Source organism: Gymnoscopelus braueri (genome assembly GCF_963280865.1).
Source record: "Gymnoscopelus braueri genome assembly, chromosome: 24".
NCBI classification, from domain to species: domain Eukaryota; kingdom Metazoa; phylum Chordata; class Actinopteri; order Myctophiformes; family Myctophidae; genus Gymnoscopelus; species Gymnoscopelus braueri.
Genome location: NC_137626.1, coordinates 25,357,723 through 25,374,048, shown reverse-complemented (window position 1 = coordinate 25,374,048; position 16,326 = coordinate 25,357,723). Strand labels below are relative to the sequence as shown.

The following is a 16,326-nucleotide window of genomic DNA, read 5'->3' as shown; positions in this document are numbered from 1 at the left end:
TGGGACACTGAATCTGCTCACTATCAAGTAGCAACTGTCTTACGATGTTTTCTGTTTGTTTTCTGGTTTTTAGCACTGTGGAATACTGTTTACATGGTTTTTAGTTACAATGATCATGCAGCCCATAACCACATGGCAAAAATAGCAGATCTACAAGCTCGCAATACGTTGTGACTGAGCTTGTAGATTGGCTATTTTTGGCCAAGAAATTTGGTGTAGCAGGAAAAACGGAGCGTACCAAGTGTAGAACCCTGGGGGACTGAGATTGCAAAGTATATACAGTAGGGTTTAAGTGGTTTACACAGTCACTGTTACTTTCTCAAAGTACACCAGAGATTTTTGTCTTCAAATATGTATTGACTTAGTTTACAAATTGTACAGAGGATTACAAAATATTTTGAAGACTAAATTGGAATGTAGGCTACATTTGGTGTAATATTTCATGCTGAATGTTGAATCTGTCTCTGAAACATCCATTAAATTCTAAATGAATCCTCACCCGTCCCAGACAGGACTGAAGGGCAGGATTTATTCCTGTAAAACGGGTTTTCATCAGGTGGTCCGTGGACCACTGGTGGTCTGTGACGGTATTGCATGTGGTCCCTGACCATGCATTTAGTAATGTAAAAGTGTAGATTCTTTATTTTTTATTTTCTTCCACGGAGCAGTGCACTAAATGACCTGGTGAGTCGTGACCTACAGTATGATGTGTCAAAGTTGTGTCAGTTACTGGGAAGTCAGAGGTCTAGAAATACCACAGAAAAGGGAGTTATAATCTCAACTGGTATAATTGCATGTGTCTGCTCACTCACATACAAATCATTATATCAGTTAACATGAGTTTAAGGGAAGGTTGGATAAAGTAAGAGAATGGAATAAGGGTAATCGTGGGATAGGAATAGATCGGTGGTTCTCAACCTTTTTTGAGCTCTGGACCACTCGCATATTTCAAGCACTTTACAGTAATTATTTAATTTCAAGCTTTTTCTCCCACACCACGCCTATTAATTCAAATGTGCCTGCTGTAGAATATAGTAAAATTACCTATTACCTATCCACTTAGTGCCTCTTGGCACATACAGCCTAGATTAAAATGACCCCCCCCCCCAAATATAAAACTCCCACCCCCCCAACTCAACCTTTTTCGGGATAAAAACATAAACAAAAACAATAAACTTTCATTTGTACACAAGTTACACAACTCCCCAGGCCCCAAGTTGAAATACATGTTAAAATCATACATCAGATCTCTTAATGTTTTCTCAGTTTCTGCTCAGACATATTTAGTCTATCCAGGCTTACAAACGAACAACGTTTAGCAGTCTGCGTGAACGCAGTGGATGTGTTCATAGAACGATGTCACACCGCTGCCTGTGCCACAGTTCCAGTGACGAATGCCGGCAGCAGTGCGGTCCACAGCATGGCGGTGACGGACTGCACCGGACTGAGGACCGAAGTTCTTGTCGTGCACATGGTGGATGATGTGCATGGCTCCCACCGTCCACGTACGCCTCCTCACACGACCACACGCAGGCTTGATCTGTTCCTTTGGCAGCTTGAAGCCGTGCGCCCACCCCCCCGAGCTCGAACGTGAAGGAGAAGGGGATCCCCACTTGGCGAGCCCAGTCTCTTGAAGAGCCAGAATGCGGAAAAGAAAAAAGCTGAAATAGCATGTTGTAAGCTTGTAGATCAGCTAATTCTGCTAGTTTTACATGTATAAAACAAGACCAGGAGACCTGGTTCTGCCAGACCCAAAATGAAGTCCTAGTATGTAACACAACTGAAGTTCATGATGTCATGAATAGTTCGTGACGAAAGGGGACGTCACAAACTTTTTTTTGGCTGGGGCCGGAGGACAAATGAGGACATGCCCATGTATGGACGAAACAGATATGTAAGCCCGACCCCTTGGGTCTGGCAATTATTAAATATGTCAATAATTTCTTTGTATATTTCAGTTATTTGTCATATCTGCCCTATGCAATTTTTTGGGCGGTGAAACCGCCCCTATAAGTGAGGTTTGGATATTTGTACAACAAATCCTGCGCTGTGATTGGCCAAAAATGTATCCCGCCTAACCCTGCACCGTGATTGGCCAATCACAGTCTATTCAGGACTGTGATTGGCCAGTGTCACATGACACATGTGCATAGCCCTATATAAGAAACCATAACTTTAAAAAAAACCATAAATTTGTTTTTTTAAAGTTATGGTTTCCTCCATCATAAAGAGTGTTTCAATAAATGTATTTATTTTTTGTACATGATTGGTTGACTCCATTCAGTATTGTGATTAGCTAGCAAGACACCGCCCACTTCACACAGGGTGTGATTTTTTATTACAAAGTCTGAAAGGCTTCACATGTTCCCATGTTCAATGCCAAACACACAATTAAATCGTTAATCGCAATTATTTGAGTGACAATTAATCGTCGACTTAAATTTGTAATCTTGACAACCCTATATCCTTCCAGCAGCGAAATCTGGTCGACATTTTAACACATTAGCAATTATTTATTTTATGTTTTTGTCTTAAAATGTATTAAAATCTTTAGAAAATAGCAGATCTACAAGCTCGGGTCCATGGCATTGTGAGCTGAGCTTGTAGATCGGCTATTTTCAAAAGATTTTGATAAATGTTATACATATGATACCTTGTGAAATGGGACATTCTGCATATGAGTACTGTTACTTTGGGTACTTTAAGTATATTGATGCCAATACTTTGTACTTTTACTCAAGTCATTTTTTAATACGGGACTTCTACTTGTAGCAAGCAGAGTATATCTACATTGCAAGTAGTAGAAGTAAAACATGTTAGTCCTACTTCTTCCACCACTGAATAATAATAATAATACAAATAAAAAACGTTCTTTACTTTTACTTCCACTGTAAGTAACCTCGCATCACCAGTCTTTCCACTGACCTTTGGACCCTTCGCTAAACCCCACCCCAAAAGCGATTGTCCAATGCCAGCTTAGCAACCGTTGTCAGCCTGGCATAGGTCTGGCAAGCTTTCGTCACCTGCCATAGCTGTCAATGTTATTTCGCCCGCACACACACATTCATTTGCAACATAATAGCAAGAATACCACGATAACGCAATGGTGACTATATGAACCAGCAACAGATTCCACGTACCCAAAACCGTTGGAGGGTTCTTTTCCCAAGCTGAAATCTGCACTTAAACGGCAAGGCTGCATGGCTGGCTGTGTTGTTGAACACATACACAGCTTAACATCAGGAAAGTTAAACGACTCACTCGCCCAGGTGGTGTCTATATCACTGTAATCGTAACAAAATTCAGAATCACAGCGCTGCCTGTTTCGGATTCCGCACGTGAAAGTATATTCATTCATTTGTTCGTCTATTTATTAACTGCTACTGTAGTCTGAAATGAATTAAAACTCCTGTTACAGTCATGGATCAACTTCAACCTGGTGTTTGCACTTTGTCTATTTACGGTCCGTACATCTATATAAACGTTCAGATTTCAAATATAAAGTGCTTACCTTATGGCCACGGATGTTACAATTATGCACGGGACTCTCAAAAGTACCCGTATATTCTGTATTGTTCAATAAAAAGCATTTTAATCCGATCGGTGGCCATTTTCTCATGGAGTTATAATGTATCAGAGTGCAATACACTTACCAACCGATAGGGTCACGCAGTTGAAAGCACATGAAGAAAATGGCCACCGATCAGATTAAAATGCTTTTTATTGTACTATACGGATGATACGGTTACTTTTGAGAGCCCGTACATAAATGTAACATCCGTGGCCATGGGATAAGCACTTTATATTTGAAATATGAACGTTTCTGTAGATGTACGGGCCGTAAATGGAGAAAGTGCAAACACCAGGTTGAAGTTTATCCATGATGGTCGAGACAGACGATCCCGTCGTGTATCCATGGCTATTACTCCCTATAACATTTCCCGTGTTTTTTTAGCTTGTTGAAATAATGTCATGCACATTTTTCCAGTCCATAGCCTACTGCAGGCCTTGTTGACTAGATTTAGAAGAGATTTTGAAGCTCTTGCAGCTGAAATGATCGATTATTTTTAAGGGGAAAAGCCGTCATTTAACATGCAAGTCAATGGGTGAGAAGCAGATTGTGCCAGGCCTGGGTGTGACTAACTCGCACCACCAGTCACAGAGTGGGGTGGGTGGGGCTTAGCGAAGGGTCCCAGTAGAAGATGGCAGTAACGCCACGAGCAGCAACCAGAGCCATTGAAATAACACTGGAGCAGGGTTGCCATGTCCGCTTATTATAAGTGACTTTGGGCTTGTTTTTCTGTAAAGTCACTTGTAAATATTGGTGGTTGCGGTCTTTTGGCTGGTTTCTAAAGTGTAGCTGCTTAAGTTATTTGGGCTTGTTTCCTAATGTTGTTTAAACTAGTGATGCTCAAACATTTTCATGTCAAGGACTCCAAAATTAATGTGTTTGTTTGTCCGGCAGACCCACCCATCTGAAAATATTTTGTGCCAGATTAGTTTTAGTTTTTTTTAAATCAAAAACATTCCAAAATAAAAACTAGATTTTTCTATTTTTATTTTTTTTGAAAATAATTGCTATTTTCTAATAGCCGTAGCAGCTTCTTTTGGGCTTGTTTTCATAGACCTGCTGGTTTATGGATGCTTATTTCTCTTCCAAAATCTGGCATCACGGAAGTATGAGACTTGGGGTTGGGAAGAACTTCACGTGTATGTTTGTAAATAGACAAGAGCGGTGAGATATAATGGTGGTGCCAAGTCAACATTAGTCCAGGATTTGCCAGTAATGTTTTAAAGTGTAAATACATGAAAAGATGTCAGAGATAACGGTTAAACGTCCAGGAGTGGGAGTGGGTGTGCTGGTGACAGACCCACAGAACCCTCAGTGTGTGCTGGTTGGAAGACGAAGAGGCGCCATGGGTCATGGAACCTACCAGCTCCCTGGGGGGCACTTAGAGTTTGGGTGAGCAGAACACTTCTCGTGGTGGTGCTCAATTTCTTCCCCAATTTTGTAGGGTAGTGATTTTCTTTGGTTAAAATAAGTGCTTAAAGGTAGTGTAAGTGATTTGCAAAGTTTCAAATAATTGCAAAATGGGTCTATGTTCTGATAGTGCTCGTTACTATAGAGTGTCCTGTCCATATAAAGAGTCTCCATGTCTCTCCAGCTCTTTATAAAACAGAAAATGTATTTTGTAGTTTTTTTTTTTTTTTTTTTAGTTTCATTTCCAATTTTATCCAACCAGGACAGAGAACTCAATCAGGATATAGATTAAACAAGTGAAATTGGAAGTGATGACACTAAGAAATGAGCAGACAAAATTTTAACTGGAACACTATACAAATTAAGCTTAAAAATTGGTACTTTCTCCTGATTGGCTGAGATTTTGACACCTACCTGACTGACTGTGTGCAATCGAGCTAGATATTCAGGTTGCTTGTGGTCTTTCCCTGTAATGTATTTTCTGTTTATTAAAGAGCTGGAGAGACAGGGAGACATCTGTTACTGAACAAACACTCTATAGCAATGATTACTATCAGAATATAGTATTTTAACCTTTTAACAAAATACTTTTTGTTTTAACCAAAAAATATCACTTACCCTACCTTTAATAGTAGCTCTATATTCTCAAAGTACTCATTGCTATAGAGCAGTGGTTTTCGACTTTTTTTGCGTCAAGGACCCCCAAATTGACACACATTAGCCCAGGGACCCCCATTTGAAAAGATATGCCAGGGACTCAACCATTTTGATTTCTTGGGGGTCCCAATCTACACAGTAGTATCATCATCAGTGTTGGTCCATTTGGCTCCATTTGTACACTCTCAGAGTTACAGACACACAAGGTTCAATTTTGTTCCTAACTATTAATTTGTGTAAGGACCCCCTGGAACCCCCTCAAGGACCACTGCTATAGAGTGTTTGGTTTATGTGTACACTCTTCGAGTTACAGACCCATAAGGGTTTGGACCCCTGGTGGTCCCCGGACCCAACTTTGAGAACAAGTGGTCTATACTGTTCTTTTTGTAGTCCATGAGCCAGACAAGATTTCATTATCGAAAGAGTGGGCAAAACCAAACCTATATCAAATTGTTCATAGGGTCAATACGAGTAAATAAATGTATGATAACCTCTCCACAGGAGTAGCTTTTTCATGGTTATCACACATTTTGTAATTTCCCCCATACGTACATGACAGGTGAAAAAATGACAAAATTTAAAAAAGAGTTATCATAATGAAACTTCCTGAGTTGATTACTTACATGAAGACAATGATTTATCGTATTACAAGTTTTCTGAAATTGTATATTTAAATATGCAAATTAGGCATTAGGAAAATATGCCTGAATTTGCATAACTTTCCAGAATCAACTTTGGAACATTGGACAAAGCCAGAGTCAACATTCTTATTTAAGTTTGTTAAGATGTTGGAGTCAAAGGTTTTTAACAAGGGAATATTCAATATCTGGCTCAATTTTGGGGCTCTGGCTCATGGACTAAATGCCTAATTTGTATATCTAAATATACAATTTCTGAAAACTTGTAATCCGATAAATCATTGTCTTCATGTAAGTAATCAACTGGGGAAGTTTCATTATGATAACTCTTTTAAACATTTTGTAATTTTTTCACCTGTCATGTACGTATGGGGAAAATTACAAAATGTGTGATAACCATGAAAAAGCTACTCCTGTGGAGAGGTTATCATATATTTATTTACTCGTATTGACCCTATGAACAATTTAATATAGGTTTGGTTTTGCCCACTCTTTCGATAATCATTGCTCAATTTTGGGGCTCTGGCTCATGGACTATTGGGAGTAATGCACATATTTGATTTAACTGTGGTGTCAGAATGTGATGCTGAATTTTCTGTCTCGTTTGAAAGGGAGACGTGGGCGGACTGTGCCCACAGAGAAGTGATGGAAGAGGCAGGGGTGCGTTTGATTAACGTGCGCTTTGCGTCTGTGGTGAACTCCATCAAGTTGGAGGAGCAGTACCATTATGTGACCATCATCATGCAAGGTGAACTGGACAGGACACACCCTGCGGAGCCAGTCAACCTGGAGCCAGAGAAGAATGAAGGTTTGTGGCGCAGCGCGTGGCTACTACAATACATTTTTCCTCTCTGCCTTAAATCCTAATTCATATTTCAGTATCACACCTTGCAACATGTTGCATCACAGAGCACACACACACACACACACACACACACACACACACACACACACTATTAACTGGACTGTTTTTATTGACAGATAGCCTATCGATGGTAACGGTAAAATAAAGGTGCTCATCATTGTGTGACACAGTATGGAGCCAGGCCTCCCGGTCAACAACTAAACCCATCACATGTTACAGTATTACTAGAAAAGTGCTCCTCAGAGCACAGGTCTCCGCCAGGAGGGGTTGTCTACCCAGGGCCTGCAAGTTTTGGAAGGCTTTTATAGACTGATATATCTTGACCACATGACTCCAGAGATAATGTGTACCGATTTGTGTGAGTTTTGGAGAAAACGCAAAATGATGGAAAATGTAGTTGGCACAAATAGTCGGGGCCTATATGGGAAGTTATATCATGAGCCAAGGTTATCTAGGCCAATAGTTATAGGCCAAAACGTGAAGCGGGCTGTTATAGCGCCACCATGAGGCTAATTTGAAAACTTTGGGGTGGCAGTTATTACTTGGCCTACTGGGAGTGTGTGTGTAAAGTTTCATGGTAATCGAACGCTGCGCTTGTGATTTGTGCCATTTTGTGCAAAACGGGCCCCTCCCACAAACTTTGAAAGCCAATCGTAGCCAATCTGAATAGAATCGGGAAAAAGCTGACAGATACCTCTTGATCACGTGAGCACAGACATAAAACTTACCCGATTTGGGTGAGTTTGGTGCAAAATCTGTATGAGCAAAGAGTGTGTTTTGAAGGAAAAAAATGGTGTGGAAAATCAAGGAATCCATGGGAGAAAAAAAACTGGACTCAGGAACCACCAGCGGGTTCCTACCTGAGGGACAGAGGATGGGGGCAGGGGGGGTTTGAACATACTCAGTTCCATTGGGGGGGGATGAAGAAAAAACTAAAAACCTCCGACATCTACACTTCATGGAGAACATTTTTTGTACCGAATTAACCGAATTAAGGTAACAAAAACTCCCCAAAAAGTTACAAACCCTGAAAAAAATAGTAGACCAATGTTTGATATTTGAATGAAAATGAAAACGAAATAAAACAAATCGTATAAATTAATTAAATATAAATTAATACTATCAGTTAAACTATCAGTTCACTGAAACTGTATTTTGAACATTCCAAACACACCTGACCATGTGATTATTATTTTCCTTGACCAGGGTGGAGCTGGATTCACTGGGATGAGTTTCCCCCTGAGGAGCAGCTGTTCCTGCCATTAGCCTGTCTGAGACGACAAAGATTCCAGCCTTTCATGGACTCTGCACAGCCCTGTGTCACCATGGGACACTGAATCTGCTCACTATCATATAGCAAGTAGCAACTGTCTTACGATATTGTTTTCTGTTTGTTTTCTGGTTTTTAACACTGTGGAATACTGTTTACTGGTTTTTAGTTACAATGATCATGCAGCCCATAACCACATGGCAAAAATAGCAGATCTACAAGCTTGCAATACGTTGTGACTGTGAGCTTGTAAATTGGCCATTTTCGGCCAAGAAATTTGGTGTAGAAGGAAAAACTGAGCGTACCAAGTGTAGAACCCTGGGTGACTGCGATTGCAAAGTATATACAGTAGGGTGGTTTACAGTCACTGTTACTACGTCACTGTTACTATTACTTTCTCAAAGTCCACCAGAGAGATTTTTGTCTTCAAATATTTATTGACTTAGTTTACAATTGTACAGAAGGATTACAAAATATTTTGAAGAATGAAGAAGAAAAAAATGTTTGAATGTAGGCTACATTTGGTGTAATATTTCATGCTGAATGTTGAATCTGTCTCTGAAACTGAAACATCCATTCAATTCTAAATGAATCCTCACCCGTCCCAGACAGGACTGAAGGGCAGGATTTATTCCTGTAAAACAGGGGTTTTCAACAGGTGGTCCGTGGACCACTGGTGGTCCGTGAAGGTATTGCATGTGGTCCCTGACTATGCATTTAGTAATGTAAGATTTTAATTAATTTTTTTATTTTCTTCCACGTAACAGTGCACTAAATGACCTGGTGACCTACAGTATGATGATATGTCAAAGTTGTCATTTACTGGGAAGTCAGAGGTCTAGAAATTCCACAGAAAAGGGAGTTAGAATCTCGAAATTCCACAGAAAAGGGAGTTAGAATCTCAACAGGTATAATTGCATGTGTCTGCTCACTCACATACAAATCATTATATCAGTTAACAGAATGGAATAAGGGTAATCGTGGGATAGGAATAGATCAGTGGTTCTCAAGCTTTTTTGAGCTCTGGACCACTCGCATATTTCAGTTACATAATGCCTGGTCTTGATATAATTTGTTGCACATAGTATCGTGCATCAAATTCAATCAAGCCCTTTACAGTAATTATTTAATTTCAAGCTTTTTCTCCCACACCACGCCTATTAATTCAAATGTGCCTGCTGTAGAATATAGTAAAATTACCTATTACCTATCCACTTAGTGCCTCTTGGCACATACAGCCTAGATAAAAATGACACCCCCCAAATATAAAACTCCCACCCCAACTCAACCTTTTTCGGGATAAAAACATAAACAATATACTTTCATTTGTACACAAGTTACACAACTCCCCAGGCCCCTTGAAATACATTTTAAAATCATACATCTCAGATCTCTTAATGTTTTCCCAGTTTCTGCTCAGACATATTTAGTCTATCCAGGCTTACAAACGAACAACGTTTAGCAGTCTGCGTGAACGCAGTGGATGTGTTCATAGAACGATGTCACGCCGCTCTCACAGCGCCGTGGTGCCAGTGACGAATGCCGGCAGCAGTGCGGTCCACAGCGTGGCGGTGATGGACTGCACCGTCACCGCCGAAGACCAAAGTTCTTGTCGTGCACATGGTGGATGATGTGCATGGCTCCCACGTACGCCTCCTCACACGCAGGCTTGATCAGTTCCTCTGGCAGCTTGAAGCCGTGCGTCCCCCCCCGGAGCTCGAACGTGAAGGAGAAGGGGATCCCCACTTGGTGAGCCCAGTCTCTTGAAGAGCCAGAATGCGGGTCTGTGGAGAAAGATGAGGAACTTGTCGTGCAGTGTTCTGTAGGTGAATTTTGTGTGTTTTAAGAAGTCATTTAAAAGAGAACACTGAACTTTCTAGCCTGATCCCCGAGCACCACAGTCCACTGATGCTTTTAAAAATTGACTAAAAACCTACCTTTTTAACAAAGCGTTATTCTTGGGCCTTTATGTTTTTTTCTATGCCCTGATTTCTACCTAGTTTTTAGCCTAGTAGAGTCCCATGTAGTTGTTTGGTTGCCTTTGCTATTTTATGCCAATGCTTTTAAACCCTATTGCATTTGAGATTTGCAAAAATCTAAAGTGTTATAAATGGAATGCATTATTATGATCTCAGGCAGGTCATTTCAAAGCCCAGGGGCCCTGGTGGCAAAGGCCCAATCGCCTTTTCAGTGCTGTGTTCAGTGCTGTGTCAGTGTTATTATAGGTGATTTTTGTGTAGGTCTGCTGCTGCAAGTGGTCTGCTCCTACTTACACAGTATGTCTGGAGACCTTCCCACAGTGTAGTTCATCCCATGAACCTCCCGTATGGCATCTGCTGCAGCCAGACCCACCTCCATCTGAGAAACCAAACAATAGCAATAACGTTGTGGGTCATTTACATACAGGCAGGGTTGAAAATGGAAGTGTCTGTTTTTCTGGTTTCAGTTTTCATGGTAATATTTATATAATAATATTATAATATTTATAATATAACTGTCTTTATTCATGAACAGTATGGTTATCCTCTATGTAGGTACCAGCTCATTGTAGTTGGGGGCAGTGACATTAGGATGCCCGTAAGGGACCAGAATCAGCGGTCTGTAGGAGTGGATGGTCAGGAAACACAGGACGTTGTCCTTCATTTCCCATACAAAGTTGGTGACGGCCCGAGCATCGGGGTCAGACAAGGCCTCGGGGCCGCAGTATACCTCTGAACAGCAGTTACGTGACACCCCGATGTCTGTGGAGTAGGGGTGCAATAGTTAATCAAACTAATCAATTCATTGATTATACAAATTTATTTAAATTAAAAAAAAAAGTATTTTGGGGGGAATATATATATATTATATTATATAATATATATATAATAAATACAATTATCTGATCTGCAAGCTCACAATGCGTTGCAATGTGACACGTTGTGACCTTGTACATCCGCTATTGTCGCTTGTTTTGTGACACAATGTACAACAAAGTATAAAATCAGGCTTAATTATTTAATCCAACTAATCAATTTAGTTGATTACAAAATATGATCCGCTGACTATATATATATATATATATATATATATATAAATACAAATTTACGCGCTTCTCGATTATTCAATTAATGGAAAAAGTAATTGATAGAATAATTGCTAAAAGAAAATATTGATCGTTGCAGCCCTAGGAGTACAAGTGTTACCTCTTGAACTCAATTGAATCATTCGAATCACAAATGGCATATTGCTAAGTATCGAGTCCATTCAATGAATTTGCTTGCCATGGGAGCACACATTTACAATTGTGTTGCATCTCAAACAGTAAAACAGGTTTAGCCGATAGAGTGGGGACTGAATGGGGATCTGGGGCTCTTGTTTGATGTTGTCCGACCTCGCAGTAGGAAGTTACAGTAACATAACGTCGGTGTCTGGGACGAACCGGCTAACTCCATTTTCAGCTTTTTATTTTTTTTTCATAAATCAACGCTATTGAACACCCTTTACGTCTGTGTAAAAAATCAAAACATTTGAACCAATGAAAAGTATTAAACCTCCCAACTCCATTGGATCCTCAAACTGTCCGTCAAAAACAAATAACTCCCCCTCTCTACTCTGCTGCAGCCTTTTCACAACACAGAACAGAGCGCGCTGCGTAGTGAACGAGGAGGAGTATCACGTAAACAAACTCCCCGTAGTCTGTTAAAACTATGCAGTGTACCTGTTTATCAAACTTAGCACTGACGCTAATGTTATGAAAACAAGTAATTATATTTCTAAAATCTATGAAGTGTTTAATGAAGAGAGCAATGTGACAAGAAGAAAGGAGTTGATAGCATTTCTGTCGCGACTCGCGCTAGTTCTACTGAATCTCCAATTCTGTGAACCCCTCTTTGCAAAAGTTATTGTAATATTTAAAGTCCTGTTTATTATTGTTGGCCTATATAAGTGTCATGAAGCATCAGGGCATTAATTCACACGTTGTTGTGATGCATTGTGAGCTTGGAGATCCATTGTTAGCTTTTGGACATTTGTACCCTTTTGAAACCTCTCCCTCAGCAGCAAGTGGAGCTATTGTTGTTTGGACACCTAACTCCATTTCAGCTTGATTTCTGCTCGTCTGAAACTACTATCTCCACTTGCGCTGGATTTGGGTGAAGTGGTGATAATATAATGACACATGCAAGTATCTGACGATATATAAAGTCACTATACCAACTTTGATGAGGCAGTATTGCTTTGTTTTAAAAATATAATGTTTTCTTCATTTCCTAAAAAACGTATATTTTGTTTTTTCGTTTCCTGAACAAGGAGTGTTTTGGAGGTTCGGGCTGGACAGCAGAGATAAGTACGTAGCATATCAATAATCTAGTGAGACGTACTAGATAAAGGGGAGACTGGGATCATAAAAATAAATGATAAATACATTTGGGCCGCTGCTTATTTCGTCAGACCCACCCCTATATCCCATAGATTTGTAGAACACCACTCACTCCCCCAGTTGGTATGGAAGTTGCGGTTGAGATCAGTGCCACCGAAACAGACACAGTCCTCAGGTCCGGGTAATCTTGACTTCCTCCACAGTCGAGTCTGCAGAAGTCAAAATGGTTTAATGAATTTGAAGATAAACTAGAGATAACCGACAAAACAATGGAAACATTGATGGAATTCAGAAAGGTTTAAAGTAAATTTAAAGCAGTTTTTTTAAAGTCATGCTGACACTTATTTTCATGTCTAAACCATCTACATTTTAGATGCACCTAGCCCCAGAAGACAAGTACATCTTCCAAACTATTCACCAAGGGCACACATGAATTATTCATTCTGGGCATCAAGACTAGCGTATCCATTACTGCACCTCCTGTAAACATCAGACATTGGTACTACTCACTGTGTTATCCTTCCATGAGTAGATGTATCCGTCCACATTCAGCACAGGGGTCACATAGAAGTCCATGTTCTTCATCATCTCACTCATCTTTGGGTCTGTTTTGTATGCCTGGAGGACCTGATGGTGGGCGAGTTGAATATGCACTCTTGAACACATTAAATGCACACATTCTGCCCCATTCACAGTTTATTTACACACACACACACACGTACCTTTCTGACAAAGTACTGACAGAACGCTGGGGCGATCCATTCTCTAGCATGGATTCCACAGTCCATCCATATAGCTTTCTTTCTTTCTTTTGTCTCTCCAGTGCTCTTGCCAATCTAAAGAACAGATTTGAGGAATAGACTCATTGCTATGGTACACGCACACACACAGAATCAATAACTTGCAACTGCAAAATAGGGACTGATAATGTTCTTATTAGTTAATGTTGTTGTGTGCAATAAGTAATGTGGAAGGTTAGTTACCTTGAGAAGGCTAATGTTTCTGTTTTCATAAGTCTTGCCGTAAGCCACTATGGACACAAGTGAAGGGTATTCCCTGACAATCTGCTCCATCCAAGAGGTGATCTGTGGAGAAGAGCAGAGAAGGAATACTGTATGGTAAAAGCTTGTTATATGACTGCGATGTTGCAGGTTCAACTAAGCAATTGTTTAAAAAAGGCCAAACTCATTACAGTCTTGAAATAGCCACTGTACACACCTCCACTATATAGGGAGTACACCATCTCTGTTAGTTGACTGGATAGTGTGTTGACCTTTTTAATCGAAACTTTCCCACAGGTTTTATTGCGCAATTAAGGACTGGGTCATGTGTGTGTATGTTTCTGTTTGTGTGCATTCCTGTGTAAGTGCTTGCCAAAACACTAGCTTACATGGTGCCTTCAGGTACACAGTGAGTGTGTATTCACTTACCTCTATCATTGGATGGTATTTGTAGTAGTCATATTCCACTCTGTTAGACACATACACACAGACCAAATAAACACAGTATGTCATACAGGCACAAAGTGTTACAGTATTTTCTACCTATAAAGAAATACTGAGGAAAATAGCAGTGCTCAGGCCTTCTGAACGAACAACAACTTTAGAATAGAGTCCCAATAACGTCTATAAACTATTAGTCTCGCCGAGCCAGACAACTATTCCACAATCTCCGAATGCTATATAGAGTCTGGAACTACATCTCCCAAAATCTGAGGCATATGTTCGTCAATTCCGTTCACGGAGATATATTTAAAAATATCTTTACATTTTATTTTAAAATGTCCATTTCTGCTAAGCAGCAAGCTATATATGCTTAGATTATTTTAATTTATATTAGAATACATTTGCGCGACGAAACAGAAGTGGGGAGGAGGCGTCACATCAGCTTGATCCTTTGATCATTTTCAGAGCTTCCGTGCTCCACAGTGTATGACGGAAGCATTTGAAAATTGTGGGAGGCAACAGCCTGGCCATGCGAGACTAATAAACTATTGACATGGTCTCAACAAATACATTTATTAACCTTTAAATAATAATTTGTTACTCCCTTCTTAAACATGTATTAATTTGTGTTTATGGAAGGCCAGCTGTAGGTGCAGGGAGGGTGCTGGTGGGTGTAGTAGATGGCTGGCGTTTTCTAGTACTGATGATGTTAGAATAGTAGGAGGAATTGGCAGCAGAAAGGGTTTACTTTTACTCATCAAATTTATTAATCAACTATTAACACATATGTTGTATATTGTACAAATGTGAAACATAGTTGAAAGGTCCAGACAAGTTGTTCCTCAAGTCGATTTATTGCATTAAAACAGAGTACCGTGGCTCCATGCAGGAGTCAATCTGCCTGTCTGTGGCCGGTGGGAGGGGCCGGGTAACAGGGGGCCGGGGTTTCTTTGTCCTTCCGTATTGATATGCACACGCTGCACTCATGTGTGTTGGATGTGCACAGAGCTATAGGTGTGTGTGCTACAGTATCTCTCTAATATGTGTGTTATGCATGTAACTTAAACCGAGCAATGGTACAGGGGGGATTGGAGGAACTCCAGATGTTTGTCATAAATCATACCTTACACAATGTTTTCGTGCCTGTACAGCTCCAGACAGTGTGTGTGCACTATTGTCTAGATTCAACACATACTTAAAGGTAACCTTTTTTTTTAAGAAAATGCAATTTTGTCCAATCTGTATGGTAGAGCATGTTAATACAATATAACTTGGGGGGTGGTTGTATTTTGTCTCTCTGCTATTCTATTGAGACATTTAGATCGTGTCAAAGGTCATGTCTCACCTAGACACTGGATCTGACACAAACTTTTACCTGATGGTCAAGATACAATTTATCCCCTGAGCAAGCAGGCAGGCTCTATTAGTTGGTAAAAATGTCAGCATTGCGCAGGAAACCGGGTTCAAATCCAAGGTAGAAGAGGAAAGTTACATAGTGCAGCTTTAACAAATCACTAATAAGTAGTTTACTAATAGTTCATGAGCTATTAACTATTTATTAGTAGTATATTCTAAATTGTTACCCTCCTTGGCATCTCCACTCCAGACTCACCGGTCCTCTGATGTCGCACCAAACCGACATAGCAGCATCAGAAAAACAAATCCCACGTATGGCACCATGGCATCCAGTTGAGAAATCCCTGACTTTCCAGATATCTTTGTTCTGTCTCTAAGCCCACCTCTCCTCCCTAGCACTGTAGATTTGACCAATGGTATTACTACTGCAACACATCATAATCTGGTTCCACCAATTAAATCATACAGAGTACATTTCAGTACTTTAAACAAATAGTTATTTCAAAATACGGTGTGTGTGCTAAAACTGATCTCATGAGTTTGAGTACTTGCAGGAAATGGACAGATAGGGCCCAACTGGGGCTTGAATCCCTCCCTTATACTCCCTCTCTGCCTGCTGTAACAAAGGTGGAGCACCTTCAGCCAGAGACTTATCCTCCCTCCAGTGGTGGAAAAAGTGTAAAAATGTTTTACTTAAGTAATAGTATCCAAATGTACTTAAAGTACCAAAAGTAGAAAGTACTCATTATGCAGA

At 40.2% G+C, this 16,326-nt stretch overlaps 2 protein-coding genes across 4 annotated transcripts in view; one reads left to right on the top strand and one right to left on the bottom strand.

The window, feature by feature from the left end:
- LOC308080737 (nucleotide triphosphate diphosphatase NUDT15-like) overlaps positions 1-10,474 on the top strand; it is a 48,300-nt gene extending 37,826 nt beyond the window's left edge. The window contains exons 2-4 of one of the 3 annotated variants that reach the window (XM_080422695.1): positions 4,732-4,963; positions 6,888-7,084; positions 8,348-10,470. In XM_080422695.1, coding sequence (XP_080278821.1) covers positions 4,815-4,963; positions 6,888-7,084; positions 8,348-8,478 — 477 coding nt within the window. In that variant the 5' untranslated portion in view covers positions 4,732-4,814 and the 3' untranslated portion in view covers positions 8,479-10,470. Of the gene's footprint in view, positions 1-4,696; positions 4,964-6,887; positions 7,101-8,347 lie in introns of those variants that run through there. The other 2 variants (XM_080422696.1, XM_080422694.1) reach the window with 2 other exon arrangements.
- Positions 9,999-15,897, bottom strand: LOC308080542 (carboxypeptidase O-like; the record flags this gene model as incomplete). Its single annotated transcript, XM_080422438.1, has 9 exons — positions 15,829-15,897; positions 14,202-14,241; positions 13,755-13,856; positions 13,494-13,607; positions 13,282-13,398; positions 12,884-12,980; positions 10,950-11,152; positions 10,685-10,769; positions 9,999-10,195 (listed from the first exon to the last, which is right to left on the bottom strand). Exons 1-9 carry the CDS (start codon positions 15,894-15,896, stop codon positions 9,999-10,001), a joined length of 1,023 nt encoding a protein of 340 aa, XP_080278564.1. The 5' UTR covers position 15,897.
- Positions 15,898-16,326: the final 429 nt, after the last annotated feature.